At 40.9% G+C, this 11448-nt stretch overlaps 1 protein-coding gene across 1 annotated transcript in view; it reads left to right on the top strand.

The window, feature by feature from the left end:
• Positions 1 to 3598: 3598 nt before the first annotated feature.
• COL18A1 (collagen type XVIII alpha 1 chain) overlaps positions 3599 to 11448 on the top strand; it is a 137729-nt gene continuing 129879 nt past the window's right edge. The window contains exons 1-2 of the mRNA XM_075607421.1: positions 3599 to 3875; positions 4768 to 4832. Of these exons, the coding sequence (XP_075463536.1) occupies positions 3865 to 3875; positions 4768 to 4832 (76 nt within the window). The 5' untranslated portion in view covers positions 3599 to 3864. The remainder of the gene's footprint in view (positions 3876 to 4767; positions 4833 to 11448) is intronic.

The following is an 11448-nucleotide window of genomic DNA, read 5'->3' as shown; positions in this document are numbered from 1 at the left end:
TCCAGTGTCAAATAACGCCGTGGATGTCACCAACGGGATGTCGAATGGCGGCGCGTTACCATGGTAATGCGACCATGTGGCGTCATTTGACGTTGCCATTGCCATGGCAATGAGACGCCGTGTTATGTCGCTTGTGACGTCTGCAGCATCATTTCACTGTGGATTTTGAAGGAGCAACCGGGCGGCAGAATGAAGGCAGCCAGCACAGGTAAGTAAGTCTTTCTCATTAAGTCCGATAGGCAAAAGCAAAGGGGTAGACATTTTTTCCGCCCCAAAATTTTGGCACCTTAGACCCGGGCCTAACGGGCCTTGTGGGAAATCTGACACGGTCCATAGGCTCTGCTGGAACCTCCTAGTTCCTAAAACTCCCAGGCTGCACAGGCCAAAAGGAAACCACAGCGGATGACATGGCAGCTTGCTATTGGCTATTGTGCAGTGGGACATGTAAAGCTCCATATTGTCTACCCAGGATGCTCCTGGGGGCACCTTCAGAGGTGAATATCTCGGGAAGCAGGGGGTTCACAGAGTTGAAACTAATGCGGTTCAGTTTTGAAGACCCTCTGCTTCTCACCTATAAAAAAAAATACATAACCCAGGCAGAGCCACACCTTTAAAACCCCAAAAGCACTACAAGAAATACCACACTGTTTACAATACAGGTTTGTTTGTTTTTTGTATCGATCTTTTTTATTGGCATTGACATTTACAGGAATGAGTACATACTTTTCTGTAACATAAAACTGTTTAAGTTTGACTGTATTGAGTACATGCTAGCCAACATTGTTTTTTTAATAGTTGGGATTAAGGGAGTGGAGGAGGGGGAGGCGTGGGAGGGGGGCTGGGAGTGGAGGAGGGTAGACAGACAGCGGGTGGGGGGGTGGGGGGAATAGGGGGGAGGGAGGGGGGAATAGGGGGGGAGGGAGGGGGGAACGGGGGGGGGAGGAAAGTCCCCCTTAGCTCGTCTACGTCTCCCACAGCTCGTCTACGTCTCCCACAGTTCGTCTACATCTCCCACCTTTGGGATCAGGGTTATTCCCTTTAATAGGGTTTGCGCTTTTTATATCTTTATCTGAAGCCCTGGGGGCCTATCCATGAATACAGGTTTTTTTTAAGCATCTAAGCAAGCACAGGAAGTAATGAACAGCCATTCCAAAGGGGCTGAATTATAAATTGCAGTTCTTAGAAAGTTCACAATTAATCTTTTATAGGTGCCAAAATATGTCAAAATGTCTTCAGAATAGAAAATGATTGGGTAAATTCACAATGCATTATATGATATGAAAAAGAGTAACATTTGTAAATTAGGCATCTTCAAGTGACTGCTGGCAGGACACATGCAGCCCAGGAAGGGGCTCGAGGGGCTACTAGGACTCTCTGCTCCTGGTAATTTCCTACTAGTTGCAGTTTTTCATACTGAATTTCTCATGTAAGTTACAGTAATGGGAATCAATATGGTACAGCTTGTATAAAAGCTTGAAAACTGTTAAACTATAGTCATTTGAAGTCTTTAAAGAGGCAATCCAAATGGCACTTAAAAAAAAAATACTTTATTGAAAACGAATTACCTAAGCTGCCGATCGATTTGTTCTCCTGTGATCGATCAGCAATGATTCTGCTTCTGCTTCCACGGTTTACTACTGTAAACGGCTGGTTTTCAGTTTCAATCAATCCTACAGTCAGTGTAACTCAGCAGCTACAATGTATCCTTATATTACTAAAGTAACATTATCTATTGTTACAGTTTGCAGCTTAAACTGTATGGAACATTGGCAACAAATTATCCCAAACTGGAAAGTGTTGCAAAGATCTTGCACTGCTGGGGAGGTGTGTTAATACACATGTAGAATATTGCATGAATTGCACCTTCAAATGTATCTAAAAATACAGTGCAATAAGCTCCTAAATGTTTTCTGATCTGCCCCTTGGAGAACTAGACGACGAGCCCTGATATAGATATATATTATAAAATAAAGAAGCTTTGCACTCTTCTGCCCCTCCTTACATCTCAGCCCTAATTTCTCGCTTTACACCATCCCGGCTCTTGCGTTGTGCTCAAGAATGTCTTCTCTCTACCCCTTTTGTATCCAAAGCCAGGTTATTCAGTCCATCATGCAGACATATCCCGACGTTTCGGTCCCCAGAGGACCCTTCCTCAGGGACCCCTGAATAAAGTTTCTCACTGACTGCCCCACACCTCTGGAATGCCCTTCCCCACAATATCCGACAAGCACCCTCTCTATTCACCTTTAAAACCCAACTCAAAACACACCTGCTTAACAAAGCATATGAGTAGCTAGATGGCTGATTATTTACACCTCATACATTAACCTTGGCCCTTTGCAGGCGCACTTACCAGAACGCCCTCCTACTGTCTCTGTTCGTTCTTCCTATCAACCCATTAGATTGTAAGCTCTTCGGAGCAGGGACTCCTTTCCTAAATGTTACTTTTAAGTCTGAAGCACTGCTCCTCTTTGGGTTATTTATATCTTATTATTTATATGATTGTAACTATTACTGCTATTAATGGCGCTATACAAATAAAGACATACATACAAAAATATGGTCTGAGCAATGAAAAATAACCTAAACAATCTAATCATTTAAAAATCGCTGGTCCTAGAGTGTATCTCCCACTCTATTTTCTAATATATATATATATATATATATAAAAAAGTGGCACTGTGTGCTCATTTGCATGTCATTTCCCAGAATCCCTTGCTGCAGTGGAAGTGCTGTGTGCTGGGTGATAATGGGGAAAGGCGGGGTTGCAGACCTGCCTAAGACATGCAGATGAGCATACAGCTATATTTACATTTGCATATTTGCTTTGCTGTGGAGGGTTTTTGTCACTTTGTTTACTCACCATAACTTAACTCAGTATTATATATATATTATAACGATATAACGATTGTAACATCGCTGGAAGAAGAGATCAGTGTATCTCGAAAGCTCGCACAAATAAAAGCATTTTGTTAGCCACAGAACGGTATCATCTGTTTATTTTTTGATTATATATTATATATATATATATATATATATATATATTTTTTTTTAATTGAAAAGATACACTCTAGGACCAGCGATTTTTAAATAATTAGATTGTTTAGGTTATTTTTCAGTGCTCACACCATATTTTTATTTTGCTTTCCAGAATTTAGAAAATATCCCATTAGGTTTGTGTCTTCCCTGAATATAAAAAATACCACTTGTGGTGTATTTACATGTCTCAGACAGGTCTTTCCCCATTATCTCGTAGTATACAACACTTCCACTGCAGCCAGGAATTCTGGGTAATGACATGCAAATGAGACCTCTCAGTTTGTCACTGTAGCCTTTCTTGCCCATTTTAACATGGGCCCTTATAAACGTATGCCTGCTGTATTACACAGCTTTTCCAGCACAGCCTGGGTTAAATAAGTATTCCCTGAGCAATTTCAAGTTGTTAGTCACTTCTTAGTCACTACAGTATATTCATGTCTTAGGACTTTTCTCTTGACACATTTGCTGCTGTTCTGCCCCTTAGCAAAATCTTAGGGCAATGTGAATGTTCTCTCTGCAAAACAATGACAATCTATTCTGCAGCATCTTCTCTTCAGGGCTCTGATTTCCAGTCCCCACTGGCATAGAATAGGTTGCAGCCCCAGCAATATGCAGATGAGTGGCAGGGATGGGCTTTAGGACCTTGCAGTCTGCTTCCAGTGCCCTGCACCCTCTACTCTTATCGCAAAGCAGCGCTTTGTAGGGTGTGAGTGTGTGAGTGTGTGTGTGTGCACTGCGAATAACGTGTGCCTGGAGTCTCAGAGCCGGCTGCGTGTCTCTGTGCTCAGCTGCTCCTCTGATCTCACCCATACTCACAAACTGGAGATGATCCTCAGGTAAGAGTTTTAACCTCCTGAAAATTGATTATAAAGTGTGTGTTGTGTGTGTGTGTGTGTGTGTGTGTGTGTGTGTGTGTGTGTGTGTGTGTGTGTGTGTGTGTGTGTGTGTTAGACCCTTCTCTGTGTGTTGTTACTTTCTATGTCTTTTGTCACCTCTGTGTGTATGTTATACTACTTTGTGAGTCTATTTGTCCCCTCTCTCTGTCCTGTTACTTTGTTTGTTGTGTCGCCTCTCTCTGCCTTGTTACTTTGTGTATCTTGTGTCCTGCCTCTCTCTTATTAGTTTGTGTGTCTTTTTGTCCCCTCTCTCTGCCTTATTACATTGTGTAGCTTGTGTCCCCTCTCTCTGTGCTGTTACGTTGTGTAGCTTGTGTCCCCTCTCTCTGTGCTGTTACGTTGTGTAGCTTGTGTCCCCTCTCTCTGGCCTGTTACTTTGTGTAGCTTGTGTCCCCTCTCTCTGTCCTGTTACGTTGTGTAGCTTGTGTCCCCTCTCTCTGTGCTGTTACTTTGTGTAGCTTGTGTCCCCTCTCTCTGTGCTGTTACAATGTGTAGCTTGTGTCCCCTCTCTCTGGCCTGTTACTTTGTGTAGCTTGTGTCCCCCCTCTCTCTGTCCTGTTACGTTGTGTAGCTTGTGTCCCTTCTCTCTGTGCTGTTACTTTGTGTAGCTTGTGTCCCCCCTCTCTGGCCTGTTACTTTGTGTAGCTTGTGTCCCCTCTGCCTTATTACGTTGTGTAGCTTGTGTCCCCTCTCTCTGCCTTATTATGTTGTGTAGCTTGTGTCCCCTCTCTCTGTCCTGTTACTTTGTGTAGCTTGTGTCCCCTCTCTCTACCTTGTTACACTGTCCCCCTTGTGTGGCTGTGCCATAGTAATTCCTCCCTGTGCTTTGCAGGTGCCCTCAGATCCTGCTGCTCTGTGCTGCATTCCTTGCTGTGCTGGTCTCTTCCCAGGACAAAGGTAAGAAAGGATATGATATGAGAATCTGATTTTAGGAATCTAAGACGTGAACATTTCGGTCATTTTACTTGGAGAACATCAGCTGTTCTTTATTTTATTTGGATGTTGAGTTTATTGTGTACTTTCTTGCATTGGACTTTCAATGGGTTATTTCATGATTCCACGACTTGTGGGATTAGAGGAGGAGATGGTGGTGACAGAGAAGGGAACAGTGGTCGGTGGGGGTAGGGGGGTCACATTCTTGTGATGTACACATGCTGTGCTGTGCTGCTCTGTGCTGCTCTGTGCTGCTGGTCACATCTACACCTGTTTTATTCACAGTGGTTTTTTTTGTGCTGAATAGTCATATGCAATTGAGTCTCTTGCAGCCAAAGCCAGGACGCAGCTTCTTATGGGGGGCTTATGACCATTAGATGCTTTTATAATAAGTAGATTTGCATCCGAGAATCCACAACACGAAGACAGGAAGATTCTGTCATTTCATACCATAACATGAGATCAGGGTACTGATCCAATGCCCCCCTTACCTCATCTTCTATCCCCCCACTTATTTTATATACCTCTTCTGAAACTGCTTGCCTTCTTACCTGTATCCCTCTCCCACTTATCTACGTGACTATCTTGTATGCCCTTCACTACTCTCATTTCACTCTACTGGAGCACTCTCCTTCATTATATCTAAAAAGGGGGCTAGATCACACCCGGGGAATTACAGACCTGTAAGCCTGACTTCAATAGTAGGGAAACTACTTGAAGGTTTAATACGGGATAATATTCAGGAATACCTAATGGAAAACAAAATTATTAGTAATAGTCAGCATGGATTTATGAAGGATAGATCTTGCCAAACTAACCTTATTTGTTTCTTTGAGGAGGTAAGTAGGAATTTAGACCAGTGTAATGCAGTTGATGTGGTCTACTTAGATTTTGCAAAGGCTTTTGATACGGTTTCACACAAGAGGTTGGTGTACAAAATAAAGAAAATTGGACTCAGTAATAATATATGCACCTGGATTGAAAACTGGTTAAAGGACAGACAACAGAGGGTTGTCATAAATGGAACTTTTTCAGGTTGGGCTAAAGTCGTGAGTGGAGTACCTCAAGGATCGGTACTGGGACCCCTGCTTTTTAACTTGTTTATTAATGACCTTGAGGTTGGGATCGAGAGCAAAGTCTCCATCTTTGCTGATGATACTAAATTGTGTAAGGTAATAGAATCCGAGCAGGATGTAATTTCTCTCCAGAAGGACTTGGAGAAACTGGAAACGTGGGCAGGTAAATGGCAAATGAGGTTTAATACAAATAAATGTAAGGTTATGCATTTGGGATGCAAGAATAAAAAGGCGACTTACAAATTAAATGGAGATATATTGGGGGAATCCTTGATGGAGAAGGATTTAGGAGTGCTTGTAGACAGCAGGCTTAGCAATAGTGCCCAATGTCATGCAGTAGCTGCAAAGGCAAACAAGATCTTCTCTTGCATCAAACGGGCAATGGATGGAAGGGAAGTAAACATAATTATGCCCCTTTACAAAGCATTAGTAAGACCACACCTTGAATATGGAGTACAATTTTGGGCACCAATCCTAAGAAAAGACATTATGGAACTAGAGAGAGTGCAGAAAAGAGCCACCAAATTAATAAAGGGGATGGACATTCTAACTTATGAGGAGAGGCTAGCTAAATTAGATTTATTTACATTAGAAAAGAGGCGTCGAAGAGGGGATATGATAACTATATACAAATATATTCAGGGACAATACAAGGAGCTTTCAAAAGAACTATTCATCCCACGGGCAGTACAAAGGACTCGGGGCCATCCCTTAAGGTTGGAGGAAAGGAAATTTCACCAGCAACAAAGGAAAGGGTTCTTTACAGTAAGGGCAGTTAAAATGTGGAATTCATTACCCATAGAGACTGTGATGGCAGATACAATAGATTTGTTCAAAAAAAGATTGGACATCTTTTTAGATGGGAAAGGTACTGTATACAGGGATATACCAAATAAGTAAACATGGGAAGGATGTTGATCCAGGGAATAATCCGATTGCCAATTCTTGGAGTCAGGAAGGAATTAATTTTTCCCCTAAGTGGGTTTTTTTTGTTTGCCTTCCTCTGGATCAATAAGTATAGATATAGGATAAAGTATCTGTTGTCTAAATATAGCATAGGTTGAACTTGATGGACATATGTCTTTTTTCAACCTCATCTACTATGTAACTATGTAACTATGTAACTTACCTCCTTTGCCCCCTTCCTATGCCTTCTAGCTCCCCTCTGTCCCATCCACCTCTGCCCTTTTCCATTACACCTGTTATATCCCATGTGTGTAGCTTCTCTTGCCCCCACATTTATAGCTCATGCTATTCCCTTCTATCACGTCTTTCCTCCACTCCACAATGTTAAGGAGGGCTAAAGAAGGGGAGATGTATAAATAGGGACAGTGACCATTCCCTGATATTTAATTTCACTCAGAGAGTAAAACATAGGGAGATATAATTAGTCGTTTCTTAATTTGTAAAAAAAAAAAAGTATCAAAGTACAGTAAACATAATATTAATTATAAACGTGTAGTCCTGTATAACCCTGACAGTCTATGCAGTGCTGTACTTAAAATGTGTGCAGTCCCGGCCCTGTAGAGTTCACAATCTTATTTTTTGGGGCCTGAGGCACTGGCAGATAATTTGCCCAAGGTCACAAGGAGCTGACACCAGGAGTTGAATCAGCCACTTACTGAGCCAATCCTTTGGCCCGCTATGCAGAGGTTGTTTGCCTGACACAGGAGAGAGAGTGGTTAGGTGTGCATGTTGTTATTTGTTCTAAACTAATTAGTGTACACACATCTTACACTTAACTGGCAGAGGCTCAGGCTTGTGGTTTATTAATTGGAGTTGGCACTGTATTACTATGAAGCTGCAGCAGTCCCAGAATGTACTGGAGAGTTTGCACATTGGACATACATGAAAACTGTTTAAGGCTGGGGGGGTTCTAAGCTCCTGTCCTCAAGACCTCCCCCTCCCCCCCAACAGGTCAGGTTTTCAGAATATCCCAGCTTCAGCACAGGTGGCTCAATCAGTGGCTCGGTCTTCTGGGGGTGGGGGGGGGGGAATCTTGAGGACTGGAGATGAGAACCCCTGGTTTAAGGTGTTCTTGTAAACGTTATCTTGGGGAGCATTTCTAAGCCCCCACACAAAATATTCTATATATGTGTTTTTTTAGCAACTGAATCTGCTGGAGTATTGCACTACGAAATAATGTGTTCGTAATAAAAAATAATAAAGAACTGTGAATTGCCAAATTAAATACTTTTGGGGCCACGCGTTTAAAATGTACAACTATTTGGCCAAATTACTTTTGGATACAATAATAATGACCTATTCTGCAGTGCTTCAAACAACTATCTGTTTAATGCTAATCTTGCATCGACTGCATTAGCATGAATTAGCTCTACTTTGTGTATATATATATATATAATACACACACACACACACACACACACACACACACACACACACACACACACACACACACACACACACACACACACACACACACACACACACACACACACACACACACACACACACACACACACACACACACACACACACACACACATATATAAATGCAGAGTGCGTTTTTGCCCTGTAGAGCTTACAATATAATTTTGGTGACTTGGGAGAGATAAAGTTACTTGCTCAAGGTCACATGGAGCCAACACTGGTTTTCGAACAGGGGTTATCCCACTGAGCACTGTGTAAAGCTGTGTCACTGTATGTGTGTCTGGAGGATAAAAAATAAAAGGTTTCGGAAGTCATTGAATCCAAACACACAGATATACTCACTTGAGAAACCCTTCTCTTTTGATGTGGTATTTCTTTTTGTTAATCTGCAATTATCAAGCCAAATTCCTGAGTAAGCATTCCTCGAGATACAGGCTGTGACAAGGAGGTGTACAGCAAAGAATGCAAAGAATTGCAAACCTGTCTTCTTGATCCTGAAAGGGAGGAGCCTGGAAAACTTAGATAGCATCCTGCCCTTCAAAAGTAGCTGACAAGAGAACAAAAGAGATCTGATAAGACTAAAAATTATATTTTTTATGCACACAAACTTGCTCACAATTCAGTCACAATTTAACAAGCAAGTAACCAATTAATTATATGGCCTCCGTTATTTATCCAAATATAGGTCAATATATTCTCTTTGATATACAGTAATCATTGAGTGCCTGAATATAGGCAACTTTTCCAGGGACAATCAGTTAATCAGTTGGTTAGTGGTCTTGTGTTTAAGTCATAGTATGCAACACTGAAATTGTTTAACCAAAGTCCTGTCCAGTCATACTTGTCACATTTATAGACATGGCTTTTGGAATGTGTACACTTGCTTGTGAAAATACATTTTCCCAGGGATTATAATTGGCTTTTTTGTTTTTGTTTGTTTGGGTTGGTTTATTTTGAGCAAAGGTTTTCCAGGGCTTGCGGAATTTGTATCATCACAAATAGCAGACTGGAGCTTTAAAAGTGGAAGAAGGCTAAACATTACATTTGTATCCATTTGAACAAAGGCTGGTTATTACATCTGTGTTTAATGGTTTAATGGTGCATACTGTCAAACTGCAGGTACAGTGCTGTTTATTATGTCTTCTACCTCTTAATACTCTGTGCACCTGTTTCTGCCTGTGTGTGGAGAGGTGCTCACGTGCTGATAAGCTCCTGTATCCCACAGAGAGGAACAAGACGGTATTGTACCTATTTTCATGGGCCTCATGTTGGAGAATTTGATGGCATGGTTTATCATTACAAATTTACAAGGATGCATACAGTACAGTCACCGTGATGATAATTTGGAAAAAAAATAAATGTTTTATTGCCTTTTCACTATTTAATTAAGCATAGAGTGTTGGTAACACAGAATTTTCTTCATGGCAGAAAATGCTTCCATTCTCCTGTCAAAATAAATTAAACTAATTCTAGTCTCTGTTTGTCCTTTTCTTTGCTAAATACTAATAATAATAAAAAAAAAATATATATATATATAGACAGGGTTGCAGACCTGTCTAAGACATGCAAATGAACATACAGTAATATTTACAGTTGCTTTATATATATATATATATATATATATATATATATGTATACACAAACAAACAAAGTCACCTGTTTCTCTGAAAAGAAATTCCCTTACAGATCCATATGGGGGCACTATCTGGGCCAGGGGGCACTACCTGGGCCAGGGCACACAGAGCAGATACTCCACTCTTCCAGCTTTGCAGTATCATTGTAAGGGCTTTATAGGTCTCATGAAACAATAAGGACCACACACCATGGCATGCATCTCTGCCTAGTTGTGCTTTGCTAATTTAGAGCTGGACTGGCTCAAATAGAGACAGTTAAACTATGGGGGGAGGGGTTCTCCCTTTCCATTTGGTGATAGATGACAAGGAAACAGTCCAGGACACTAAGGCCCAGATTAACTTAATGGTGCTAAGCCTTAATGCACCTAAGAGTAAATCTGGGCCCAGTTTAATTACAGAGAGGCTAAATCAATTCTAACCATTTGCATCAGTCAGGATGTGATGTGACAATACACACTATATACACAGGGCATAACAAGTCTTGTTAACATTTTACAACTTTTAATTTTTTTATATTTAGTATTGTGTGAAGGTACGGTACCTTTTTTTAAAATCCTGATTTTTACTGGAAGATTGGAAGTTATCCAAGAGGAATCCAATGAATGCAGTATACTGTGGGGTTCAGACAGCTCGCTGTTTTATACGTTCTCTCTCCAAAGACATAAAAATATAACAATGGAACTTTCTTTTCTTTTTAAGGTCCTCTCATAAAAAAAAAATTAGGAAACAGCAAATTGGACAAATTGGATCGTATACTACAGAAGATTAAACATTGCTGACTATTTTAGGAGTTTGTCCTGGGATTTTTACTCTTCAACGTCAGGCATTATATAGCAGTACATTGCAAGGCATGTTGGGGTTAGCAGATCACGCACAGTTAAAGAAAATTATTCAAAAACCCGCTTTAAAGAATTCTAGAATAACTCCCTTAAATTGGAGGCGTAGCAGTGAAATAGTGGCATGGTATATAAAGTACCTAGGTGATCGTTGTAAATTAGGGTTAATGTACCCATAGAATGATTCTGGTGTTTAGGCATATAAAAAATGATTAGATACAAAATAGTATAAACTTTATGAAGCATCTGATTAACAAGAGGACACTTAGGCGCCTGTTAATATGCTGCCGAGAATGCGGATGAAGAGTTTGTCATTTAAATGGCCGGGGCTACAATATTCTCCAGCACGTGGGAAGAAGACTGGATAGCATATTGCTTAGGGGCCTTACAGGTTTATTTATGAACATTTTCTGGCTGCAAACCATGCAATTCATTTTCTTTACTAAATATAGTGTTGTTTTTTTAATCTCAATTTTGCAGCTGAGAGACGTTGATATAAAGTTTACAAAACATTTGAAAATACCCATAGTTATCTGATTTAAAAATACCTTTTAGACCAGGGGGTGGCCAACAACAGTCCTCAAGGGCCAGCACCAGGCCAGGTTTGGGGATATCCCTGCTTCAGCACAGGTGGCTGTCATTT

This window comes from Ascaphus truei, chromosome 7, assembly GCF_040206685.1.
Source record: "Ascaphus truei isolate aAscTru1 chromosome 7, aAscTru1.hap1, whole genome shotgun sequence".
In the NCBI taxonomy this organism is placed as follows: Eukaryota; Metazoa; Chordata; class Amphibia; order Anura; family Ascaphidae; genus Ascaphus; species Ascaphus truei.
The sequence above is the reverse complement of the archived record's forward strand: the minus strand, read 5'-3'. Positions and strand labels throughout refer to the sequence as shown.